General features: G+C 40.6%; 1 protein-coding gene across 1 annotated transcript in view; it reads left to right on the top strand.

Moving 5' to 3' along the window:
- col5a3a (collagen, type V, alpha 3a) overlaps nucleotides 1–26628 on the top strand; it is a 72439-nt gene that overhangs the window by 38809 nt on the left and 7002 nt on the right. Inside the window, exons 21-60 of the mRNA XM_036148333.1 lie at nucleotides 25–69; nucleotides 603–656; nucleotides 2232–2276; nucleotides 2618–2671; nucleotides 3757–3801; nucleotides 4135–4188; nucleotides 7789–7833; nucleotides 7968–8021; nucleotides 8123–8230; nucleotides 10927–10980; nucleotides 11314–11367; nucleotides 11476–11520; nucleotides 11696–11749; nucleotides 12052–12096; nucleotides 12413–12466; nucleotides 12587–12640; nucleotides 12834–12887; nucleotides 13005–13112; nucleotides 13412–13501; nucleotides 13660–13713; nucleotides 13878–13985; nucleotides 14248–14355; nucleotides 14461–14514; nucleotides 16554–16607; nucleotides 16686–16793; nucleotides 16892–16945; nucleotides 20809–20862; nucleotides 22757–22810; nucleotides 22946–22999; nucleotides 23108–23215; nucleotides 23317–23370; nucleotides 23492–23545; nucleotides 24056–24109; nucleotides 24298–24351; nucleotides 24454–24561; nucleotides 25281–25334; nucleotides 25473–25526; nucleotides 25617–25724; nucleotides 25817–25870; nucleotides 26157–26192. Coding sequence (XP_036004226.1) covers nucleotides 25–69; nucleotides 603–656; nucleotides 2232–2276; nucleotides 2618–2671; nucleotides 3757–3801; nucleotides 4135–4188; nucleotides 7789–7833; nucleotides 7968–8021; nucleotides 8123–8230; nucleotides 10927–10980; nucleotides 11314–11367; nucleotides 11476–11520; nucleotides 11696–11749; nucleotides 12052–12096; nucleotides 12413–12466; nucleotides 12587–12640; nucleotides 12834–12887; nucleotides 13005–13112; nucleotides 13412–13501; nucleotides 13660–13713; nucleotides 13878–13985; nucleotides 14248–14355; nucleotides 14461–14514; nucleotides 16554–16607; nucleotides 16686–16793; nucleotides 16892–16945; nucleotides 20809–20862; nucleotides 22757–22810; nucleotides 22946–22999; nucleotides 23108–23215; nucleotides 23317–23370; nucleotides 23492–23545; nucleotides 24056–24109; nucleotides 24298–24351; nucleotides 24454–24561; nucleotides 25281–25334; nucleotides 25473–25526; nucleotides 25617–25724; nucleotides 25817–25870; nucleotides 26157–26192 — 2556 coding nt within the window. The remainder of the gene's footprint in view (nucleotides 1–24; nucleotides 70–602; nucleotides 657–2231; nucleotides 2277–2617; nucleotides 2672–3756; nucleotides 3802–4134; nucleotides 4189–7788; nucleotides 7834–7967; nucleotides 8022–8122; nucleotides 8231–10926; nucleotides 10981–11313; nucleotides 11368–11475; nucleotides 11521–11695; nucleotides 11750–12051; nucleotides 12097–12412; nucleotides 12467–12586; nucleotides 12641–12833; nucleotides 12888–13004; nucleotides 13113–13411; nucleotides 13502–13659; nucleotides 13714–13877; nucleotides 13986–14247; nucleotides 14356–14460; nucleotides 14515–16553; nucleotides 16608–16685; nucleotides 16794–16891; nucleotides 16946–20808; nucleotides 20863–22756; nucleotides 22811–22945; nucleotides 23000–23107; nucleotides 23216–23316; nucleotides 23371–23491; nucleotides 23546–24055; nucleotides 24110–24297; nucleotides 24352–24453; nucleotides 24562–25280; nucleotides 25335–25472; nucleotides 25527–25616; nucleotides 25725–25816; nucleotides 25871–26156; nucleotides 26193–26628) is intronic.

Raw genomic sequence — 26628 nt, 5'->3', positions numbered from 1 at the left:
TTGAATCTGTTTCTATTTTCTCAGGGGATTAATGGAGTTGATGGAGTGCAAGGATCAAAAGGCAACCAGGTCAGTCTTTTTTGCTTTTATCAGTCATCTGTGGTTAAATATGAAATCACCTATGAGATCCTTTTTTAACAGTTAATACAAATGCGAAAACATGTGCCAAAGTGTAAACCATCGATGAAACTGAAAGGCTTTTATTTAATATTGCTGCTATTTTTTTCCCCCAGTGTCCTGTCTAGCAATGTGGCAATAAGAATTGATGTCTTAATGCCAAATAGATTTTACTTTCACAAGTTTAGCAATCAGCTTTCACCATACTGCTCCGCTTGATTTATGCATAGTTTTATTGTGATTCCTGCGGGGAGAATTTAAAAATTATGTGGACACTACAATGGGAAAGTAGGAGAGTAAAGGAAGAACAAAAAGAGAAAAAAAAGAAAGAGAAGAGGTGAAAGAAAGAAGCGATAAAAGGGAAAGAATGATAAAACGTCTTCCGTCTGCTTCATCACCTGAAAAGAGAGATGTAAAAATAATAGCACAACCAACAGACAATATAATATATAGCTGCTAACAAAAACTGTTTTACCCATTTCTAGGGTCCAGCTGGAGAAATAGGGCCTCCGGGTCAACAAGGAAATCCAGGAGTTCAGGTACAAACAAATAAACTTACTGTCAGACCTAATCCACTCATTGCATGTTTTATACCTCCACTGAAGTAACACAACATAGGTAAAAGATACAGCTGAAATAAGACATTTAAATAGATTGTATGAAATGGCAAAAAACATATATTTTTTCAGTATCTGACAGAAAATTGGAGTAAACATCTTCTGTTTTAGGTCAGTAAGGATTACAGAAATTATTTATATTTTCTGAACATATTTTGACATATTTTTTCATTACTTTGTTCAAATTCTGAAGTGTATACAATCTTATTAATATGCCTAGATATTGATTTTTGGCTTTTTAAGTTCCTGAAAGGTTAAATGGAGGTAAAGCTGAGTTAAATGGAGGCGCACGTGTGCATGTATTTTTAAACAACACTTCAAACACACCACTTGTGTGATATCATAGGAAAATAAAATAACAGGAACACACCTCCACAAGCCTGCTCCACCCTTGGTACAATTTACAGAAGCATGAAAATGTTAATTTTATCTTTTGAATCCGTTAGAAACAGGTATAAACACCACAGGAATGGAAAGCCAATATGGCGCTCATGAAAGATACGTGTTTTGAGTCTCCAGAGATTGTCATCTTTTGGTATGACTTGCGCTTATCAACTCCAGAAGCAAAACAAAATACCATGTAAAGAAGCTGTCTGAAGCTAAAGAGAGAACCATTATCTACACTAAAGCAAGACAATCAGTATACAAGGGCTGGAAGGCCACTCGGCATGGAAGAAGCGACTACTGCAAAAGCAGCATCAGAAAGCCAGATTGCTGTTTGCAGATACGCTCAGTTTCTGTCGTGTCATGTTCTAGCTTCAGGAAGTTAAAGTTTCCACAAAAGTGAGTCTAGAAAATGGAAAATTACAATGGTCACAGCAGAATTTCTTACAAAATGGACTTAAGGACAACAACAAAGCCCTCATTGGAAATGTGTCTGCAGACCTTAAAAGATGTGTGTTAGCAAGGTGGCCTACAAACCTGATGTAGTTACACCAATAATTTGATGAGGAATGGACCAAAGCCTCAGAAAACTACTGTGAGAAGCTTGTGGAGGGATGCCCTAAACAGTTAAAGCAGGCCATGTAGTTTAAAAGACAATTCTACCTAATATTAAAGGAATGTTTTGGCTCTGGTATTTAGGAAATAGAAAAGATTTGAACAATCCTAAAAGACCTAAAACAGGACAGGTTTTGTGTAATTTACTGTGAGAGTGAAAAAGGTTTGTGTCTGTTTATACAGTGTATGAATATACCTCAACACTAATTATTGGCAACATTTCTTTCAGATACCGTTCACAGCTGTGTTTTTACTCAGAAGTGTACTTTCACGAAAGGCTCACTTCCTCTGGAAGCTGAAAACATTGTTTTGGCCTTAAGGCCATTGAACATTTAAATGATCCAAACAAAGCTTACTGAATAGTTTCTTATGCACATGTTAATAAACACTGTCAGACATACCTTGTGCACACAATTACATAGTAACGATTTAAGCGGTATCTTGACCATTTTCAAGTCAACTATCACCTGATGTGATTGATACTTTGCTTGGCTTCAGGGGTTTCCTGGTCCTCAGGGTCCTATTGGATTGCCAGGAGAAAAGGTAGGTAACATGTCTCCAAGTTAATCTATGAAATGAAGCCGTGACCCCTTGACCCCTGTCATTGCACACCCAGGGGAGGCAGGCCAAGCTGGACAGTATGACCCAACCACTTCTGGCTACAATTCTGAAAAAGCGAGTCAAGACAGGAAATCAATACTCAGCAGGCAGACAAAGACATTTAGGACTGTAGCGAGCCTGTGTTAGTGCCTATCACGAAGCAGGAAGCAGAAAAGACATAAAATATACTATTAAGTATGATATGTGACCTGCCCCCTGACAAATTTGTCTGTTAAGTAAATCTCAACCGGCTTTGTATTTTTCACTGTTCATGTTCCTTACAGGGTCCCCAGGGTAAACAGGGCCTGCAGGGACTACCAGGCACTGATGGTCCTCCTGTAAGTAAGCTTTGGTAGAAAAACACAGATTCACATACTAACCCCAATAAACACAAAAGGCAGTTTTTCAGTGATGATTTCAGGTAAGACTGGGTGATATAGAAAAAAGCATACTGATAAAATAGAAATCATATTGATCGATATCGATATTTATCAACAAATTCAAAACATATATTTTAAGTGCAGCCTTGGCCATGTTATAATGTTGCTTGGTGACCTATTTTTAGATACAGAACTCACAAACACTGATTTCAAACTCAACCCTTTATTCAACCAACTTTTTACCAGAGCTACAAGTTTTTAACAAAAAAAAAAGAACACGTGCTCTCTGAACTCTTTGAAGGGGGCGGAGCTTGGTGACAGAGCGTTCCTGGATCTGCGTATGTGATTGGATGGGAGGACGTAATGACTGTAATTTTAACCAACATGGCTACAATGCAATAGGAAGGAAAACAGTTCTATTGAACTTTTTATTGATCCTTTTTTTTTCTATCATCGATATATGTCTATCAATCAATATATATTGTTATTGAATTACCATCCAGGCCTAATTTTAGGCTAATATTTTCTCACAGCACTGTGTTAACACTAACTAAACAAGCTTTCCAGGTCAAAAGTCGTATTTTGAAACATTTTGAAACAAATTCAGATCTAACATCAGATCTTTTTTTAGAGCCAATGGCCACTCTATACAATTTAGCATGCCGTATAGAGCAACACTGATCCAAACACCATAAGATGTATGCTCTGTATGCTTAGTAGCAAATGTTGTGAGTTGATCCAGTGCAGCATGACATTTAGAATGAGGACTACAGATCTCCTTACAGAGAGGCTTTTCTAATCACAAGGAATTAATTTTCCACTGCAGTCAAACACATTTGTATGAGCTTCACATATTGCCCCTTTTTCATTGTTCCTGCAGAGCTTTGTGACACAATGATACTTCATAATGATTTCTTACTCTTAGCGACACCTTCTCATTTGTTGGTTGCTTTCAGGAAATTCTGTTAAGAAGAGATATGAAACGATGCATTTGTACCAGCGCTAGTAGAATGTAAAGTCTGGCCTTTTTTTTTTTGCTTTAGGGTCACCCAGGAAGAGAGGGCCCCCCAGGAGAAAAAGGCATCCAAGTGGGTAACTGCATGTCTGAGGCTCAGCTGATGTGTTGTTATAGTGAGATTTTAAAGCTACCAAATTATTCCTTTTTTTTTTTCCTGCCCTGCTGTAACAGTGCAGTCACTCACAATGAGACTTGTCATTACGAACACTCTGTTCCAGTAATGTCATCATCTATATTAAAGTATTAGCCCATTAGAAGCAGCGCCATGCACTCAGAAACATTAGCATTTTCTCTGACCTTAAAAAATGGAACACAACGACTTTATAACAGCATTTCTTTTTTTATTTTTTATTTTTTCAAACCGGAAACAAGATTTGGTTTTTTTTGTGTGTGTTTTTTTAAGGGTTTACCTGGCACTCAGGGACCCGTTGGATACCCAGGCAGTCGTGGAGTCAAGGTGAGGCATCAATGCTCCATGATCTCTGGTGTTCCCTAATATATTTATTCCCTCGGCTGCTTCTTCTGGCCCCATGTCTACCATTGACGGACAAGCTGTTAGAGTCCATGACTGACAGGTGACTGGTGGACAGGGAGTTCCCCGGTCCTCAAGGGGACTTTTACAGCGGAGTGAGGGACACTGGACGTTTAGGAGAAACAACCGCAGCTTCTCTGGCAGCAGAACAAATAAACAAAAATACATTTATTGTCCTAGTGTTTGATTTTTGAGTTTGGCTTTATGTTCTTTTCCTTTAAGGGAGGCTGAAAATTGGTTGTGGTAAATAAATATTAGGGATAATAAAGATTAAAAAAGCAGCCCAGTGTTATGTCAAGAGAAAATTAATTGATTCTATTTTGCTTTAAATGAGCTCCTTTGTAAATACAAGCTAAACAGATATTGTTCAGAAATTGCTTGTGATTTTTAGGCCCGAGCAGCGAAGCGCTGCGAAGGCCTATTGTTTCTGTGTTGTTTCTTATTATTATTATTATTATTTTTATTCTGCCCCCCTAAAGAGGGGCCTTTTTGGGGGCTTTATCATATTCAAAAACTCACCAAACTTTGCAGATGCATGGTGACTGTTTAAAAATTTTGTATTTTAAGGTCGTCACAAAAATCTAAAGAAAAATGCCTCAACGGCGCCACCTAGAAATTTTCAAAGGACCCTTTGCTATTCACTTACTTCATCGTAGATTAAGGAAATTTTGTACAGTTGTAGATCTAAGCAAGACGCTCAGAATTTACAATAAACGTCATAGTGCAAATATCACAGGAAGTCGGCCATTTTAGATTGAAGGTCGTAATTTTACCTCATTTTTTACGTTTACAGCATTGGTATTTGATCGAACTCGTCCTAGGGATTTCGAGCGAGCGGCTTGAAACTCGGTCAGTCTGATCATAAGGCATGGCCAATTAAAAGTTATCAAAACGGTGAGTTTTTGAGCATGTTGAAGGGGCGTTAGCAGGGGTCAAAGTTCACCTACTCGCCACAAAACAGAAAACTGTTATATCTCCTACACAGAAACACACAGAGGCACCAAACTTTCTGTGATTGATCATCATCGGGTCTTCTACAATATCCAATAGTCAAATGATGACATCACTTAGGCCACGCCCCCTGACAACAGGAAAAACTGCTATATCTCCTACACAGAAACACACAGAGGCACCAAACTTTCTGTGATTGATCATCATCGGGTCTTCTACAGTATCCAATGGTCAAATGATGACATCACTTAGGCCACGCCCCCTGACAACAGGAAAAACTGTTTTATCTCCTACACAGAAACACACAGAGGCACCAAACTTTCTGTGATTGATCATCATCGGGTCTTCTACAATATCCAATAGTCAAATGATGACATCACTTAGGCCACGCCCCCTGACAACAGGAAAAACTGTTATATCTCCTACACAGAAACACACAGAGGCACCAAACTTTCTGTGATTGATCATCATCGGGTCTTCTACAATATCCAATGGACAAATGATGACATCACTTAGGCCACGCCCCCTGACAACAGGAAAAACTGCTATATCTCCTACACAGAAACACACAGAGGCACCAAACTTTCTGTGATTGATCATCATCGGGTCTTCTACAATATCCAATGGTCAAATGATGACATCACTTAGGCCACGCCCCCTGACAACAGGAAAAACTGCTATATCTCCTACACAGAAACACACAGAGGCACCAAACTTTCTGTGATTGATAATTCTTAGTCAGAGGAAATCCAAGGCAAAAACAGTTAGAAAAGTTTTGGGTTCATATTTAATCAGAGTGAGACATCACAACTTTGTTAGATCTCTATGTGAATTACGTGAGATAGTGAGTGCTCTCACCTTAAAAAAAGATCTTTGACGTATTTTGCTCCGGTTAAAAGCTGCTTTTCAGCGATGAAGCTAGGGAAACTGCTAATGTTGAAGTTGAATTTGTTCTACACGCTTCTGCCTTGGAAAAATATTCGTCTTTTTACAAAAAGAATGTTTAAAGCCAGATTTGGGAACAAAGGTTATTCAGAGAATGCAAGAAAAGGAAGCTTTTGTGGGGAACTTTTGTCCTAGCTGTCTAGCTGCATATGGCCCCAGGACAGCACAATAGTTTTCTTGAAGTTTAATTTTGGAGAAGTAGAAACAAGTATTAATTTCAAAAGGTAGGTAAAAAAGGAAAAAAGTTTTTACAAAATCTTAAAATGTTGGATAGTTGTTATTTCCATCTTGCTGTGAAAATTGGTGAAATATTATCATTTTTAATGCTTAGATATAAAATCGCAAGGCCATTACTAAAATTGCCTTTTGTTGAAAATGTTTTTTGGCATACCATACTTTATATTTATAGGTAGCCTAGATGTGCATAATAAAAGAGTGGAACTAAAACCTGGTCTAAAATTATTATGGAGCTTTAACTTGCTAAGAGTAATACTGTTAGATGATTATATCTTTAAAATGAGATAACTGTCTCAAAAAATGTGATAGTTTATTTGGTCTGAAGAGATGATGCAATTCAATGTTATTTATATAGCGACAATTCATGAAATATGTCATCTCAAGGCACTTTACAACGTCAAAATCAATCAGATTATACAGATTGGGTCAGATTATACACAAAAATTCCTATATAAGGGAACCAGTTCATTGCATCAAAGTCTTGACAAGTAGCATTCTCTCTTGAAGAAGCGTAGAGCCACAGGGAGAGTCGTCTGCATTGTTGATGGCTTTGCAGCAATCCTACCTACTGAGCAAGCATGAAGCGACAGCAGGAAAAAAAACTCCCCATTAACGGGAAGGAAAAACCTCCAGCAGAACCGGGCTCAGTATGAACGGTCATCTGCCTCGACAGACTGGGGGTTACAGAAGACAGAGCAGAGACACAACAAGAGAGACAAAAAAAGCACAGAAGTTCTACATTAGATGGTAGTAGCGGGTGATCTGTCTTCCCTGGATGAAGCCACAGCTAACAGAACGCCAGACCAGGTGTGCCTACTATGAAGAAAAAAGAAAAATCAAAAAGTTAAAAGCTGAAATTACAACAGTCATTCAAAATTGAAGAACAATAGACCCTGATGTCCTGCAGTAGCCTAAACCTATAGCAGCATAACTATAGAGGTAGCTCAGGGTAACATGAGCCACTCTAACTATAAGCTTTTAAAAAAAGGAAAGTCCCAAGGGCCAGCTTCTAGTGGAGAAGTTCAAGTATCTTGGGGTCTTGTTCACGAATGAGGGGAAGATGGAGCGGGAGATCGACAGGCGGATTGGTGCGGCGTCTGCTGTGAAGCGGGCGCTATACCGGTCCGTTGTGGTGAATCTGCACCAGATTTTTTGTGAGTCGTGGGGGAGCGCTGCCGAACACGTTCGTGTAAATCGCCCAGTGGACGGGCGGGCAAAATGCGTGACAGCATCTGCGGTGGCGGGCGGCCGGCGGTGCGCAAATCCCAGCGGTGGCCAAGGCCGGAGCGGCGCTTTGCTGCGAGGGCCGCTCATCACCGCTTGCGGTTTTAATTTTTTTTTTTTTTTTGTGTGTGTGTCATTTTCTAAATTAATTCTTTGTCTTTTTCACAGGGAGCAGATGGGATTAGAGGTCTAAAGGGGAGCAAAGGCGAAAAAGTGAGAGAAACCAATACGTTGTTTTTATTCTGCCAGTTATGACATTGTAAATTGTAACTGCTTTCTCAAACTTCATTGCAATAATAAAATGCGAAAGCAGTCGCTAGTCGTCACCTCTCCTTGCTGAATGTTAGGGAGAAGATGGCTTTCCAGGAGTGAAGGGTGACATGGGTGTTAAAGGAGACAGGGTGAGGATCCTATTTATTCACAACATTTGTTGTTGCTATTCAGCAGTTATTTGCAGAGAAAACATGGACATGCTGTGTTCTTCCGTTCATTTTAACTTTAGGGTGATAATGGTGCTCCTGGTCCTCGAGGAGAAGACGGGCCAGAAGGACCAAAAGGTCAGACTGGACTGCTTGGAGATCCAGGAACCCTTGGTATAGCAGGGGAGAAGGTATGTTTTTTTTGTTTGTTTGTTTGTTTTACATTTATGCAAGATTAAATTGTGTAGTACAAGCTGTGGATATAAGGATCAAGCAGCCTAAAAAGTCAGGATACTGTTTAAACCTCTACTTACCTTCTAACGTTATAGAAATATAGATGTAAAAAGCTTAATTTTATGTGTGGTAAACCACCTATGTGTAAATTTAGCTGCATATCTTTTATTATTACACTGCTGAAAGTATACTCTTGTACACTTTATCCAGTGTGCTGTGGGTGTTCCACAAAGATCAATATTTGTCCCTTCATTTAGTCTCCATATTATTGATATAAATGAGCACAGTCTTGATTTAGATCTGCAAATGTATGCAGATGACACTGCTGTACATGTACATGCTGTATAAATTGAAGTTACATCCGCCAAGCTAACAAATGTGTAACAAAAAAAATAGCACTTTTTCTTGATTAATCATGTTTGAGTTAACAAAATGGAATGTCTTCTTCTAAAACTGTTGTAAAACTACTGTTAATATTGTTTTAAACATTGAACAAATAAAATAGTTAAGAATTTAAATTTCTTTGTGTAACTCCACATCCAAATTTGAACTGGAAGAAATATTTTGAACATCAAAACACAATTTAATCAACGTTTCACTCAATAGGAACTGTCTTTCCTTGGATGCAGCCAAATACTTATGGATGCCATCGTTCTTTCCTAACTGTCCTATTATGTTACAAGTTGGGGGCTGACTGGTAATAATAATAATAATAATAATAATAATAATAATAATAATAATAATAATAATATTAATAATATTAATAAAAAATAATAATATTGTAACCGTAGGACCTACTTCATCTTTATACTAAAAAAGTCTTAAATCTCTGTACATAAAGTTATTGCACTACCTTCATAGGTAAAAAAACTGGATAAGACTTTTGAGAATATCATAATTTAAGTCTTTTTTATGAAATGTTAAATAATCTGGCCCATTTTTTCCTCTACTTGGCTTAGTCCCTAGTTGCTCATTGAACTCTGATCTTTCATAATGTCCTCAAGTAGAGACAGCGCCATGTCATTCCACCATATTATTTTGGGGTTTCATATTTTTTATATAAAAGCTACAAATCAATGGAAAACCTTACCTGACCATATGAAGAGCTGCAGCTGTAATAGCTCGTTTAAATCTAAAACATCTGTTAAAGACTGCTCATCTTTCTAGTTGCTAATTATTATGATCTTACACTGATGTGTGGGTATAAGTTGAGCTGAGTGTGTGCGATATCTTGTTATTTGTCTATGTTTCTATTTGCATGCATTTTTTTTGCTTTAAATCTTAACCGTTCTTTAGTTTTCCTTGTTTTTCAACCTGCCAAGGAACTGCGGATGTGAATTAGCTTAAGGCTATAATCTGGGATGGCTCATCAAATAGCGGCATATATGTTTGAGCTGTACATTTTCACAGTATAGACAGAGTAAAGTATTTTACTGGCAGAGCTCTATGATCTATGTTTTAAAGAGATCATGACACATTGCATTTTAAAAGGCTTTCCATGAACACTGAGACAAGAACAGGCTCACAGCATCACAGATTCTTCAGATTCTTCACCATGCGTTTTAATGAGATGCTTTTCCTCGTATTCATTTTTTATTTTGTTTTATGCCAGATCCATCTGGTTGGTTTACTGCAGAGATGCTCAAATATCATCTGACCAAAGCACACGGCTCCAGTTAAAGTCCCAGTAGTGTATAGCAAACTTCACAAACTGAGGTCCCTGATGGTGGAACAGAAAAGGCGTTCTTCCTGTCATGACTATGAAAAGACCGATAGCTGTGCAGATTTTGCTTTATGGATGAGATGAAGACTTTGGGACCCTTAGGTGCCAATCTTAGCTGCCGTTTTCCAAATGGGAATTTTCTTTTTTTTTCGTACCCACTTTCGTACAATCCTTCTCACTGTACATGGTTGCAGAACAAACGCAGGTTTATTTGTCAGGATTCTGGTTGTTTTAAACATTTCATATTATTGCTCTGACTAGATCCACAAGTTATGGAGCAGCTATTTCTGACACATTTCTTGACCTAAAGATCAAACAATCACTTTAGCTGGTTTTCTCATACTCTGTTTTAAATTTTGAATTTTTTTTTTTTTTGTAAAAGAAAAGAGATGAAGTGACACATTAGATTTAAACCCAATATAAAGTTGTTAGTTAGGTCTCCTTGAAGAGGAGTTTATGTTTTTGTGATCTTAATGTGGTGGAAGATGAGTATCGCTTTGTTTTGGTTTTTTTACTGTCCTATATACTCTGATTTAAGACTTTCTGTATTTGAATGCATAAATAGAGGTAACGCAGATGTTTTTTTCTTACCCGTAGACAAAATCTTAAGATGGATGTATGAAAGGAAATCTTTTTGCGTTTGTTGCTTTTATTTGTAAAGCTGGGGAAAGAAGACAGCGAATGTTGTATCCTGTTTGAATTTTGGTATGATGATGATCATCATCATCAGTTAATGATTACTAGCTAAAGGTTTATGAACACCCTGTTTAATTGAAGTAAAGTATAAACGACAAAAAAAGCTTCAGCTACATCTGCTTACACAAACTGCTAGAGGTGCTTAAGGGTGTTGCTGTTGAGATTTTATCACAAATATGGACATTACTTTTCTTTTAATCCTCCTGTTTATCTCTCATCCTTCTCTCTATGCAGGGTAAACTCGGGGTGCCCGGCCTGCCCGGTTACCCTGGACGACAAGGCCCTAAGGTGATTTTCCATCGGGGAGCTATTAACCATCAGTGAACATATTCTCATGTGTCTTTATCAGAGCTTTGGGCTGCTAGATATGTGCCTTTGCTGGGCTGTTTCCTGTCTTATTAAAAATAAAGTATGATAAATGACATATTCAGAAAGACTATTTTATTTATAGTTCATTAATGACATCAATTCATTACGTGTTGATGAATGATGTATTTAAGGCTCATGGATTAGATTTTGCTTTAATTCGATACAGTGGTTAATTATAAGTTAACGAGACATTGGGGATGACGTATGATAAATGAAGCACCGGGGCTGATTAACCTCCACTTGTGTCTTCAGGGATCACTTGGCTTCCCTGGCGGGGCCGGATCCATAGGAGAAAAAGGAAGAAGGGTAAATACGCTGCCGTTTTTTTTGTCCGCATCGCTTCGCGTACAGATCAGCGTAGGTGAAATCCTCGAGCGTCTAAGTGACAAACAACTGTTGACCTTTACAATGCAGGGTCCTGCCGGCCAGCCAGGTTCTGGGGGTCAAAGAGGTCCTAATGTAAGTATGCCAAGCTTATGCACAATATTTCTGTTCAATTAGGCACCGCACGGTAATAATAACTTGTCATCACCGGCGTGTGAGCAGATGTCTGCTCGGTTTTCGGATCATCAGATATTTATCTTCCACCTCTAGACATACATGTGCTAATCAGACAGATGCTTGTATTCCAAAGGGATCCCGTGGGGGGAGAGGAGCGAGGGGGCCGACTGGAAAGCCTGGAGAAAAGGTGAGCTTTGTGGCATAAGCAGAGACGGGCACATGCAGTCATACATACATAAACACACCTGGCTGCCTCATAAAGTATGGATGAGTGCACCGACTGAGATGGAGCGGGTTGTTGCGTTTCACTTCTGGATGACAGACCATCTGGCGTAGTGAAAACATGCTGTCTGTCAGGGGGTGTCTCGCTTTGCCTTCTCGCCAACAAAGACTAACTTGGGAGCATTAAACAGAGACATGATATTTAGGCCAATGGTGTTAAGCAGAGTCACTAATTGTCTTTTGCCTTTTTTTACCCCCCCCTGGCAGGGATCAGCCGGACAAGATGGACCTCCAGGATCTCCTGGAGAACAGGTGACAATTTTGTTGCTGCAGGGATGTCCGTCTCCTGTCCGCAGGGGCCGATGTACTGCATGTTTTAGACGTGTCCCTGCTCCAACGCAACCGATTGAAATACCTCCTAAGCATGTAATCAAGCTCCTTAGAGGCTCGATGATGACTCATCGTTGGGTTTAGGTGTGTTGAACTGGGGGGGACATCTAAACCATGAAGGATGACGGTCCATTAGGACTGACTTTGGACAGGGAACTGGCTGCAAATCATCTGAAGGGAGGGCTGGGGGGGGGGCATTTGGAGTGGGAATTTGACAAACTGTGCTGTCATTTTTTAGGGTCCTCAAGGGCCACAGGGTCAAAATGGAGAAACAGGACCTAAAGGACCCAATGTGAGTAGGTTAAATGGTTGATTTAACGTTACCCGTTTTCCCCTGTGTGCATTTCATCAAAAGCATTTCAGGTTATTATAGGTTGATGTGAGGAAAAAAAAACAACAACTTTATTTTCAGGGTCTACCAGGAAAGGATGGATTACCAGGTCATCCAGGTCAGAGAGGAGAACCAGTGAGTCATTTTTCTATCTAAAAGTGCCTCAAGGAGAGGATAAAAATGTTATTAGGAATGTATTTATTGAGTAGATCTTGCTGAGATTAAACATGATCTATTGATTCTAATAAAACATGCCCCGATTTCTTGTACTTATTCTGATTTATCTCAACTGATGTCCAGCAGACTAACTAATTTATCTTTTCTTCAGGGTTTCCAAGGCAAGACCGGACCTCCTGGCCCCCCGGGAGTGGTTGGGCCACAGGTAAACAAATTAATCAATGGCGTTTTTACAGCTGTTGAATTTATTTATTTATTTTTCCTTTTGCGTAAGCTGCAAGATGTTTTTGATCAGCGGTTACATAGTGTGCCTTATCTTCAGGGGAAATCTGGTGAGACAGGGCCAGCTGGAGATAGAGGTCATCCAGGTTCACCAGGACCACCAGGTGAGCATGGTTTACCAGGAACTGCTGGAAAGGAGGGAGCCAAGGTGAGTGCTATTCATCATATTGTCAGGTCACCTACCACCATGAATAATAATGTTAGATAAAGCCCAAGTACTCTCTTTAGCACTGCCTGAATATCTTATCTTCTCAGTCTAATCCTGACTTCTAATTAACTGATAATTTATGGAGGCACGGTTAAGGCGTCGAGCATATTACAAACCATAAAAGACGGACACACTTTCTCAGTATTACTCGCTGTTTTTAAGTGATTTGCGATCGCTCGGATCTGCTGGCCACCTCGCCATTGTGTCTAATCCCAAGCGTGTGCATTTGCGGGCATTAGGGAGATCCAGGCCTGTCAGGAGTCCTGGGGAAGAGTGGCCCTGCTGGACTTAAAGGCTTCAGGGGAAGCAGAGGGACCCCCGGTGCAATGGTAACGCAAACTTCCAGATTTTTATCGTGACTTTTAACAGCAGACACGCTTAAAGTGTGCAGCTTTAATTTAAATTACAGGTGAACTACCAGGTTGGGGGTTTTTAGATGAATAAACTTCTCCAAACTGATTGGATGGTGATTATTTTTTTTTAACAGGGCCCTGCTGGTCTTAAGGGTGGAGAAGGCCTACCTGGTGTTGCAGGGCTTACGGTAAGTTTCATTCTGGGCATATTGCTTTTCATACCATTTATCGACTTGTTTTGATGCCATATACAACGGTAAGACTCATAAAGCAGTAGGCCGTCCCCACGCTGACATGCTGATTCATGTGATATTCTCACTTCAGCTCATCTAAGCACTTTTTTTATTTTCAGGGTGCTACAGGAGAGAGGGGTCCCGCTGGGCCTGCTGGAGCGATTGGCCCACCAGGACGACCAGGCAGTGTGGGCCCTGCTGGGCCAAGCGGGGAGAAAGGCACGCCAGTAAGAGCTGGAAAAGTGCTACTTTTTTTTTTTTTTCTCTCTCTCTCTGTCTACGCTCACCTCCTACCACTAGGTATAAAAAAGTGTCATTATGGGAAAGAGGGCGAAGACAGTTTGAGCGACAAAATGCAAACTCAATCTTGGCAGCGATTTTCCTGCCGTATGTGACACATTAATCAACGTGTCAAGCTGCAATACGTGAGCAATAGGTACCACTAGAGCGATGGCCAGATTGTGTGCTGTTTTCTTATCTGTTCATTAGGGAGAGAAGGGAGCCATTGGGCCTGCTGGGCGAGATGGGCAACCAGGACCTGCAGGGTTGCCTGGGGTTGCAGGATCCCCTGGGCCTCCTGGGGAGGACGGAGACAAGGTAGTTGCAGTAGACAGTAAGTCTAGACTGCACGTCTGTTGTGAAGTTAATGCTCAGTTATGACTTGGTTATTCACAAGGTATTTTTGTACATTTGAATCTGTAGGGAGAGACGGGTGGACCGGGCCAAAAGGGCAGCAAAGGAGACAAAGGAGAATCTGTAAGTTATGTTTTTTTTTTTTTAATATACCTTTCATTGTGTTTGAGGCTATGCTAGAGCTGTTAGCTACAGCTGACAGTGGCTCTTCGGCAGAACAATTGTTGAATGTTAAGTTTCTTACAGTTGTTCCGTAATGTTTGCGGTAATTTTTCATTAAGAAAATGTGTTGTTGATTTTTTAGTTTGTTTTCTTTTTTCTTTTTTTGCATTCATATATAACTTTTCAACATGGTGTTTTTATTCACAATGAGAAAGATTTCCGAGTAACTTTTTGTGTTTTGGTTAATTTTGGTGGAATGTCTGAAATAAAAAAAAAATGCATTGATTCTCAAAGATCTAAGATGGCATTTTCAAATAAGACTTTGTCTAACCAGCATTCCTGATTATCTACCATTCAGCCATTCATCCTTTGACTTTCTAAACTAATTTGAGATGCAGTAATACTGATGCAACCTTTTGAATTCTCTGCTGTTGCTCTGGTGAAATTTGGTAGTAGTGGTTTAGTGCTAAGGACCACTTCACCCTTGGTCTATTGTATAGTATTTTACAAAATCTGTAACAGAGCCAAGCAAGCCAATGAATAGGCATACTAAAACACTATTAATGACAGATAAACCTAATATTATACAAGAAAGAAAGAAATACTCCCTGATACTAATTAATATCGAACCAAAAGCTCATCTGTCTCCATCGGCATTATAACTTCAAAGCAAATCATTCTTTCACCCTGTGCTGATCTAAACTGTGTTGCCTCACCTTAATTGATCAATTGAATGTGTCCAAATTCTCTTAAAAACAGAACATATCTCCGGAAATGTAAAATAAGTCATTTGTGCGTCAGCTTTTTCCCATGTCTTATTATATAAGTGGCATCACAGTGTTACAGCACAGGGATCCAATTTATTGTTATCAAATAAAGATGTGCTATTAGGCAGACAACCAACCACAATCAAGTCTAGAAAAAAAGTGATGTGGGATACCGGACAAAGGAGCTGAATTCAACTATTTGAAATTCAAATTCAAAATTTATCTGCTGCTGGCAACTGCAAGAGCTGATGTTCAGATTTTTGGTATGGTAGGTGCAGGCTAAAGAGAAAAGACTTTACGGGTATACACCTTCTTTAAAGCACGTTCAGTCAACCTACTTAGGTGTAGATATTTTAATACATTTTTAGTGGCCATAAATATATAAGTTTGAGTTTTGCTCTGAACTTGTCACTTCATGGAGACGTCGGGCACGATGAGTACACTCCCTTGAATATGTCCTCCGCATGCCAGGAAGTGAGGAAAGGGTCTCTGACCTTGGTTCCTAATGAGACGGAGGGTAGAAGAGAACCAAACAGTAGCTGGCACCCGCAGCAGAATGCAGGTGGTCAGCGACAGACAGGCATGCAGGAGCAGCGCAAAAATCCAGACCGCAGCTGGAGGTTTAGCTGTTTAAATAGTCCACCCATTAAACAGTTGAAGGTCATACAAACACATGTTCCTATTCCATCAAAATGATCCTTCTACTTTGATGCAAGATGTTGTGTTGATGTAATAAAGTCAGTCAGACAATTAGGAGACCCTCTTGAGATTAAATTTTGCAGAGCAAAAGTGCCCTGAAACATGCATGTAGGCAACTACCTTCACTATTTGGTACGCTTTAAATGCCAAGACAAAACGTGAAAAAAAAATTAATAGATTGCCCAAATCATTAGGGTACACTTGAAATGTTGTGTGTGAGAAAGATCACGAATAAAGCAACAGTACAGCTCGAGTTGTCTGCCTGAACTGGGTCGCAGGCGTCGCCTCATGTTTGGTAAACCCAATAACACTGGGATAATGCTGCCTTTATATTTATGGGTGCTGAGTGAAGTTCGCTAATGCCTGATGCTAAAGCCTAAAATCGCCACTGCCTGACATCCTAACCAACAATCTCCATGAGCTCAGAAACAATATAGTTCATAATCTTCTTGGTTTTCTTGACAGCTCATCCTGTGCTGTGATTCACAAACAGCATTCCACGTCTTAGTGAATCTGTGTTGAATTGGCTTTCAGGGACCTCCTGGACCTGTTGGGATTCAAGGACCTGTGGGCCAACCAGGACCTTCTGTATGAACCGTAACTGAAATCATACGCTTAGTGTTTTGAAGTCTTTCTGCAGTGCTAAGCATTTCTGGATATTTCAAGGGGGCGGATGGCGAGCCAGGTTCTCGAGGTCAAATGGGCCTAAATGGACCAAAAGGCGATGAAGGATCTAGGGGCTTTAAGGGACCACCCGGCCCCTCTGGATTACAGGTAAAAACAATTACCTCAGCCTCACAGCTGATGGCTAAATAACCTTTGTGCATTACCAATGAAAATTTGTACTCCATGTCTTGCTTGTCGCTGTGTAGGGGATGCCAGGACCCCCAGGGGAGAAAGGAGAGACTGGACATGTTGGTTCAATGGTGAGTTTAGCTCTCAGTAACCTCTGCACATGTTCCACACAGGCAAACTTATGGAACTTAGGCAAACTCAAAATACGAACACATCTGAATACAACATTTTCCGAATGCAAATGGTGCATGAATTTCCCAAACACCATTTTTTTCTTTCTCTCTCTCGCTCTCTCTCTGCCAACGCGTGTGCAGGGAGCTCATGAAAAGTGCATGGGCCATCCTGCTGCGCACATCTTGCCATTTCCAAGCGTGCTCCAGGTGTTGCTACTATTTGCATGCTATCCCCTCTTCTCCTCTGCTTGCCATGACATCTTTAGAGAAGCTGACTGCGGTTAACAGGCACTCTTTTCCAGAGCTCCAAACGGAGGAATGTGGGACAAAATGCAAAGCTTTGGTCGTCTGTATCACCTAAACAAAGCTGTTGTATTGCAAACCCATAAAGCTGTATAACAGCAATATTTGGCACTTTTCCTGACAGTTCTAAAAAAGCAGACTGACAGTCTTTGAGCAGGAATCTATTGACTGATTTATTAAACGCAAGCCTTGAGACTGTGACGCAAATGCCTCCATCTCTTCAAAAGATAATGATCTGGGGGGGGGCGCAGGTGCCGCTGAAAATGTTTGGGTGTTGGGGATTGGATCCAGTGCGAAATGCTCTAAAACAGAAAGGTGCCTCTGATGTCTGCCTTGAAATTGTAATGTAAGAGCTTTCTCGTTAAACCTGAGTTTACACTGTGGGGTTACCGGCCTTTTTAGCAGAAATCTTTTGTGTAAAGAAAAACCGCTGGCTGCGAGTTTGAATCAATGGTCTGTCGTCCTTCAGCGGGACAACTCCGCCGACCGTTGAGCTGGCCCTCCGATGACCAAAGGCGACTTGCGCCAAAATAGCAGTGTCAGATATTTTCTGGGGAATTTGTGCATGTTTCCACGCCTCTGCACTGGCTCCTTTTTTTTCTCCCTCCTCTCTCTCTCTCTGTCAGCATCAGAATCTAATAAAAAGCACATTACCAGCAATAACCTACTCCTCGTTTATTGATTGCCTGGTATATTTGTCGGACATTTATTGTTATATGAAATGTTGAGCATGTCTTTCAGGGACTCAGATAGGGGACTGGAGAAAATATTATTTTACATTTGTTTATTTTTAATGGGGGAGGAAAACTGTTGCACATGCACATTTCCAAGATCCCAAACTGCCTGTCTGAGTGAATCAAATTTCTATTCAGAGGTACGACTGCATTCAGATATTATAACCTTGTACTCATATAGACTCATGAGGAGAGTGCGTGACAGGGACCTATATCCAGGCAAGGCACAAATGTGTTTAGTTTGTTTCTCAAAACAGAGATGTTTTGGACAAAATATACTGTAACGTATAAACATTTATGCACATGTAATTCTGTCATTCGTTTCGTTTTGGAGCTCAGTCATAAATCTGTAAATGTTATCCTATTTTGATCCTGGCCTGAACCACAGGATTTGGGGTTTTCAGCTGCCATTGCAACACGGTCATGAACATAAACCACCTTCCTGACAAACCCATAAGTTATCTCATTAAGTCACAAAGAATCCTCCCACTTTAGGCTCTGGTTACCTTAGTTTAGGTGTCAGATTAGTTTTCTGTTATCTTGTGGTTTTTGCTTTGCATGCATCATGTCCATGCTGTTGAGAGCCTAACTCTTAGAACCGGCAACCTCCATTTTATCCCCCTTTGTTGGGTCCAGTGACCTTTGCGTTGTACAACCCAAACAACAAAGAGTTTGTTGTTTGGGTTGAGCTCTTGGCTTTTTACTCTGAGACGTCTTTCTTTACTCCGAAACATCTTGGAACCCTGGGAGTTTTATTTTTATTTTACTTTATTTTTTTGGCCAGCTCAGTTGTCAGATTTTGCCTAATGTTAGTCTTGGGTTCAGTGTTTAGTACATCTTCTTTCCCTTCAGTTATTCGTTAAAATATCCAAGGGCGTCCTGACTTTGCCTGCATCTTTTGTACATCCCAAATCGTGACTCTACTCCTTGCTTGCCGTACCTGTTGTTTAAAATGTGTGTGTTGAAAAACAAGTCTCAGTTGTGTGTGAGCTCCGTGTAGCGCGCGGGCAATCTACCTGAGCTTATTAAACTTTGATTGGTTACGGCCGTTTAGGTAATTAGCAACAGCTGTGCTGATTGTGTTGCCGCATGTCATACTCCGGCGATAATCGTTGACAGCGGCTTCCTCCAGTCTGAAATGGTTTCTAGCGGCGGGAATGAGTTTGCGCTGATCAATAGCAAGTCCTGTTATCGCCAAGCTAGTTTCTTTAGACTTATCTTTAAAGATCAGGCTATCTGGGCTTTGCATCTTAACTGGTAAACTGAGGCAACTACACGCAAATTAGGTGGAAATGTATGCTCCCTGCATCGGGCTTTCACGCGTTGAGCTTCTTCCCCAGTTCAATAGCTTTGGCAATGTTGAGCATTTCATCTAAATTTGCGTTTTACCTTGAAAAAACGCCTCTGTGAGTGCAGATAATTAGATTTGCTGTTACAGAAATAAACACAGGTGGAACTAATAATGCTAATTATGCTCCAGCTTCTGGTAATAATTGTTGTAATCCATGCCAGGAAGCCATCGTAAGCAGTGACAAATGGGGAGACTGGAGAAGGGATTTATCACAATCATAGCACAACAGTACCATTAACAACTAAATGAGTCTTAAGTATAAGAGCAGGGATCCTTAAAAGTCTGCTTTGCACTAACTACCCATATGTCTTTTTGCAGTCCTTATGTTATTTCATTGCACTGGGTATATTCTGGTAGATTATATGAAAAATAACGATGACAAGGCAAAAAAAATTTTTATTTACATGTAAACTTTGAATCAGTTTGCTTTGGGCTGCAATTTTCCTTTACTTTATGGGGGGAAAAGGATGAGCCGAAAAGAACGAACATGGTGGCTCTGCGTGCAAAAGGAAGGATGAGCATAAGAGAGAAAAGTAGTGACAAAGAGGAGCATCGGAGTGGAAGGAAGAGGCGGGGCGTTCATTGTGAGCAGGAAGACGGTGTGACAGCTGCTAATCAGATTAGCCTCAGCCTTGGCTGTCTAATGAGCATCCTCCTTTGTGACAGTCATCTTGCAACGCTGTCAGCCATGAACACACGCTCAACGAGATTCTCTATAGCTCGCCTTCTCCGCAGTCAGATTAGGGAGGGGATGCATTAAAACGGAGCCAAAACAAGAGAGCGAGATCGACAAGAGGAGAGACGCTGAGGACTCAGTGGGAAAGTTTTATTCCTGTGTCAGTGTTGCGGATCACAGAGTTCTCCCCTATAACGCTGAAATGTTTCTGTGCCAGAAGGATATGTGTTTCCTCCAGTCCCGCGCGGTCTCTCCCCGGGCAGATTGTCTGTCACTCTGTTTCAGTGTCTTTGCAACACAAGGTTCCCCCTTATACTTCGGAGTGATTCAGAGCACAGCTCAACATCAACTCAACTAAAACCGAAGCCAAGGACTGTTAAGATTAATTGCTCGGTGCTCTCTTAAGCTGCACAGACAACTCAAATCACATGCTGTCGCTGGCTGAGAGAATATGCTCGAGCATATTGCGGGCTAGAGGTTTCTTATTAATAAGGGGGAATAAGAGAGAGGCGGTGGGAGGCGAAACGGGAAAGAGTCTGAGCTTTTGTCATATTGAGGGTAATGGCCTGTCTGGACGTCTTCATCATGTCGGTGTAATAATAATCCGAGATACAGGGGCCATTGCATGAGCAATCTAGCATGGGCTGAAATCTAACTCTTATTTAATTTAGGAGGCACCAGCTCACATTCACTTTGTAACGCTGCATTTTTCATGTGATCCACATAAAAATGTTTCTTTTCTTTTCTTTTCTTTCAGGGGCCTCCAGGACAGCATGGCCCACGTGGCCCTCAGGGATCCCCTGGAGCTGAGGTTTCTTTTTTTAATCAAATATCTACATTGGGGTTGGGCCATTTGCTGGTTTACACACACATTTTCAGCTCATGGAACATGATGACGACCCACCCTGGTGAAGAAAGACTTCCTTCTCAGGGTTTATTTTAGTTTATAGTATCTTACATGACAGTAGCGTGTGTATAGCACAGATGTTGTTTATTCTCCACATGGTCCTATCATGAAAACATGCCATTGGACCATATGCAGATAATTTAGATTCAGTTAGACAAACCAGGAAACGCAACAAAAAGCTTAATTTCATTTGGTGATGTGATGTGTTTTCAAACTAGCCCGTTTATCACGTATAAATGTGAAAAACGCTTTAGACAATTTTTGTCATTCCATAGTTTCTAATATTTGAAAAGACAACTCAATGCGGTTTGAAAATAGCAACATTTCATTTTGAATTTGCTCAATAAAGACGTTAAAGTGGACTTATCATGCAGTATCCACTCTTTCAGCCCTTTAATAAATATTGTGGTGTACTTGAACGTTTGAACGTAGTCTGTCCAGGAGCTGCGTAGATATCTTTATATTCGTTTCGGCTCATAGATTTCAAGCTATTTACTTTTCACTGATTTCTATTACATGTTTTTGAACAAGTGTGTCACAGTAATGGCTGCAGAACTGCTACAGCTACTACAGCTTACCAATTTTTGCGACTCCACCATTTTATATTTCCTGGAGCGATTTTGTAGTCCAAGCTGAAGAATGCCAAAACTACAACCGGTTAAGTCAAATTGTTTGGTTGTTCGTTACGTCGTCCCCCAGTGTACTACAGAAATGGCCGACAGGGTTGAAGTGGAAACGCTCAGCAAAACGGAAGGAGGCGGGGTGTGAAGTGCCTCCTTGAGATGTAAAGAGACAGCGCCAAAACGAGTTGCTCTCAGACGCACCTCAGAACAGGATTAAAATGGAGGAACTTGGCAGTAAATTGACCAGAAATACAGACAGAAGCATTGACCACAACTCAATGATTTCAATCTTAAAAGGAATAACCGAAAAGCATGATGTGTCCCCTTTAAATGTCATCCCAATATTTCATAATTTGTAATCTGTAATGACAACCACGTTGTTGTTTTTCTCAAACATCAGCAGTGTAGGCCTCCAAGATGTTGAGCCAAAGAAGGCTCCCTTTCAAAAAGGCTGCACGTCTTTATACATGCTTTCCACAGTTTCGAAAGTTCAATTATTAAAATGTGTTAGAGTATTATCCCTGTGAAAGAGTTATATTTACTGCAACATGAATCATTAAGAGGCATAAGACTATTATCTTGGAGAGGCAGTTATATTTACCTCTAGTAACGGCTGTCCCTCTGCAGTCTCTTATATTGCTCAATTATTCAGCAGTCAGCGGCGGAGAGCTGTGAGACTCACGCTAGTGCTTTATCACCAGAAACATGGACATGCAGCACTCCAGAGATAGTTCACCCTATAAATAGACTGATACAGAAAAGATAGGAAAGAATGAAACATAGTTAGGTTTGAGGAAAACTTGTGACAGCGGGGGTTCAGTTGCTCAGTGCGGTTGCCCATGCCTGTGAAACCCCTTACCCAGTCTAGCATGTGCATGCATAAGCAAAAAATAAATAAATAATAAAATAAAAAAAAACTGATAAAAAGATGGGGACTCGGATTTTTTTTTTTTTTATGTTTTAAACATTATCCACAGACAATACTATAACAACAGTTGACTCTCTGCGTATTCTTTGTGCGCTGTCACATTTTTGTGCCAGTTTCAGCACTGGAAGAGCAAAGATGCTGACGCGCAAACAAAAAAAATACCGCAGAATCACATTTTCAGAAATCAAATGAATATTTAAAATCTGCCCTTGTTTCAGGTTAAGCTTTCCCTTTTCCTCACACGCAGGGCCCACCTGGCTTGCCTGGAGGAGTTGGTCAGCCTGGTCTTGTTGGAGAGAAGGTTAGCAAACCCTGTCAGCGAAGAAACACACACACACACACACATGTGGATATTAAGTAGGGCTGCATTAATCGATAGACTGGAGCGGCGGTCTGTGTGATTGTTTCATCAGTCAGAATCTTCTCTCTTTGTCAGGGTGAGGATGGAGAAGCCGGTGACCCGGGGGTGGTTGGGGAGCCCGGCCCTCCAGTGAGTGACTTTGCCTTTATGTCTGGGTTTTTTATTTGCTCAAATGCCAAAAACGATCACTTTGTACTATCTTCGACATTGTGACATTTTTATTTGCTGCCGCTCCAGGGTGCTAAAGGCGATGTGGGCGAGAAGGGGGACGCTGGTCCTCCCGGTGCAGCGGGGCCTCCCGGTCCCAGAGGAACACCAGGAGAAGATGGATCTAAAGGCAACCTTGTGAGCAGATGTGTCCTGTCCTGACAGCTCTTATAAAGTCAATCAATCTGCCTTTAAAGGTGAATCAAGATGTTTTCTCGATGCAACGTTTTTGCTCATAGGGCCCACTTGGATTTCCTGGAGATTCGGGGCCCCCTGGTGAACCTGGTGTCAATGTAAGATTTAATGTTCTAATTCTTTGATTCAGAATGTTCTGCACTCTAGTATTGGTATGTCATTAATTTAATGTTAAATATGTTTTTCTAATTATAATTATAATTATAATTCTTCGCTCAGGGGATTGATGGTTCACCTGGACCTAAAGGAGACAACGGAGAAATAGGAAAAACAGTAAGAAGTCCTTTTTTTTAAGTAGTCTGGAACCACATTTCAACTAAGGGACCTGGAACGCTTTTTCCTTTAGACCAGTGTTTGCTCAGTGTTTACTCTCTCCATCTCCACATATATTGAAATTTAAGAAAAATGCCCATGAAGACTATCGGACAGTCTTATTTGGATGTAGGCACTGTAAAGCACTGAAAGCCGTTGTGAGTAGACTGGATTTGAAACTTGTGTTTATCAGAAATCCACTACAAACTTTAGAGGAGTTTACATTGGAAGGCGACAGAAACAAAATGTTGAGAATACTCAACAAGAAATGTTTAGCAGCCTCCCATCACGCCACTGGACCTATAGTTCTGGGTCCAACCAAAACCTGCTAACTTCTTAGGACCCTCTTCTGGTGTAGATTTCTTAATAAATGCACCCTAGGGGAAATCTGATTCATAATGAATTATCAGAAAGGATTCCTCTTGTTTGTCACGGTATGAGATGCTTCTATTTTAACTTGATTTTATGCAGGGGCCACCAGGAGCCTCTGGAGAGCCTGGCCCTCCTGGACCCCCTGGTCGGAGGGTGAGATTATTTATTGTGTTAATATATATATACATATATATATATATATATATATATATATATATATATATATATATATATATATATATATATATATATATATATATGGTTTTAGCCATATTATAAGCTTATTCACAACTAACATCTTCCACCACTGTCTCGACGACATGAATTTTAATCTCTGCCAGGGTCATGTTGGTGCTGCAGGAGAGGAGGGGAAACAAGGCATGAAAGGAGTCAAAGTGAGGAATACGACATTAAGCTCAGCGACTGTATGCTTCTCTTTCAGTGCATTTTTCTTCTCAGCACTCAGTATTGTTCCTCTCTGTGCTTTTGCCCCAAAGGGAGCTTCAGGAACTCTGGGTCCAGTGGGAAAGACAGGACCAGTAGGACCCCAAGGCCATCCAGGGAGGCCTGGTCCAGAAGGCCTTCGGGGCATTCCGGGTCCTGCGGTTAGTATGGGTGGACCACGGTAGCAAAATGTTGCTTATCCGTTGGATTTCTGTTTTTGTCTCACCTTGATTATGTTTTTTGGAGAAACGTTTTGTTCCAGTATTATTGCCACTATAGAACATGTTTCAAAAATGGAACATCTTAATAAAAAAAACATTTTGAGAACAATTTAAACGTATATGCAAATGTTGAAGCTACATTTTTGTAGTTTTGCTGCTGCAACCCGTAAAAACTTTTTTTTTCTTGTCTCCACGCTTCGGGGGCGGGGTTTCCTCTAAAGAGTGGAGTGAAGACACTTTTCTATTGGTCAGGGTGAACGTTAGCAACTGCGTTTCTATTTGTCAGTGCGCCGCAAGTGCATGCGTTTCCATTGGTCAGCATGGACACAAACTGAGAAGCATTTCTATTGGTCTGCACCTGCACCCACCTAAACAACAAAAGGGCAATAGGTTCAGAGGCGGCATACTGACCAATAGAAATGCATTGTTGGTCCACCCTTCAGAGGAAGCCCCTCCCCCAGATGTCTGGAGAAAAGAACATGGAGAATCTGTAAAAAGTGATTCGAAAAGAATGTAATTTGTAAAACTCAGTCTCCAAAACGTATTTAAAAGCAGTTGGAAAAAAACTGCAATGACATTTTTGAAAAGCATTATTTGCTTGCAGTAATATTGGGACTCATTTCTCTCCGTAATATTTACCCCACTTTACTGTTTTAAAGGGTGAACAAGGTTTAAATGGACCGCCAGGACAGACTGGACCACCTGGACCAATAGTAAGATCACAGCAAATATTAATAAATGAGAAAGTGGATTTTCCATTGTGATAATAATTTACATTCTGCTATAAAATTAAATGTACAGAATTTACCGAACTGCTGTTGCTGACCAAATATTTACTACTTCTACTTCAGGGTCCACCAGGACTACCGGGATTAAAAGGGGACTCGGGGAGAAAAGGAGAAAAAGTGACTCCATAGCTATTAATGGATCAAAATACTATATGCGCCAATCAGAAGCCAGAGAACATTGATGATGACACATTTCTCTGTCTGCAGGGCCATGGAGGCTTGATTGGTTTAATTGGCCCCCCAGGAGAGCCTGGAGAGAAAGGTGACAGGGGCCTGCGAGGGAATCAAGGTTTGCCAGGGTCTAAAGGAGATGAGGTAACCAGTCGTATTATGATGGACTAGGTGCATCTACATCCCTACAAATAAAGATAGGTTCTCTGGCAATAAGGGATTGTTTTCACTCCTAGGGTGTGGTCGGCCCAGCTGGTCCTATTGGCCCCCCAGGTGTACCCGGACTGGCTGTAAGTGGCTTAACTTTTACAATTGCTCCCTGTCCTTCATAACTAAATGTAAAATTGTCAATTTTCTGCACACAATTTGTCCTTTGAATACCAAAAAAAAAAGAAAACACAGACATGTAGATTTCCTTTCACACTTTGTTTTTGCTTCAAGGACCATTGACAACCAGGTTATATACCATTGTTGTAAAACAGCAAGTCTCTTGGATATTTAGCAGCACTAGAATAATTCCATATTCTAAACTTCAGTAGCTTTTATTCTTTTAATTGTGCTTATCTCAACTCCTAGGGAGCAGCTGGTGAGAAGGGATCTAAGGGGGAGACGGTAAGTATTGTAATCTGTCTTATTTATGCATTCACACCTCTTTTTGGAAACCAGCTGTTAGGAACACGTGCGGGGGACAAAGGAGAACGTACATTTGTTGGCCTAAATGTTCGACGCATCCTAATCACTGCACACCTCTGTGTTTACAACAAACAGTATGTTTGGAACAAAAAGCTTGTCGTACAGCTTTGCTTGCCCTCCATTTTTTTGTTTTTTTGTGTGTTTTCTTTTTTCCATTAGGGCCTTTTAATAGGATTTGGGTCTGCCGTATACGATATTGTTAAAAAAAAACAAAAAAAACAACATTTCCTGACAGTGAGTGTGTCACGGCTTTGACCACAGAGTGCTGATGCACACAGCTGGAAAAGCCTATAAGCAGCAGCCATACAGTATCTGCTGGGATAAATTCAGGATTTAGACAAAAGGTGTGAGAGAA

Source organism: Fundulus heteroclitus, chromosome 16, assembly GCF_011125445.2.
Source record: "Fundulus heteroclitus isolate FHET01 chromosome 16, MU-UCD_Fhet_4.1, whole genome shotgun sequence".
Taxonomy (NCBI): Eukaryota; Metazoa; Chordata; class Actinopteri; order Cyprinodontiformes; family Fundulidae; genus Fundulus; species Fundulus heteroclitus.
This window is presented reverse-complemented; position numbering and strand designations above follow the sequence as displayed.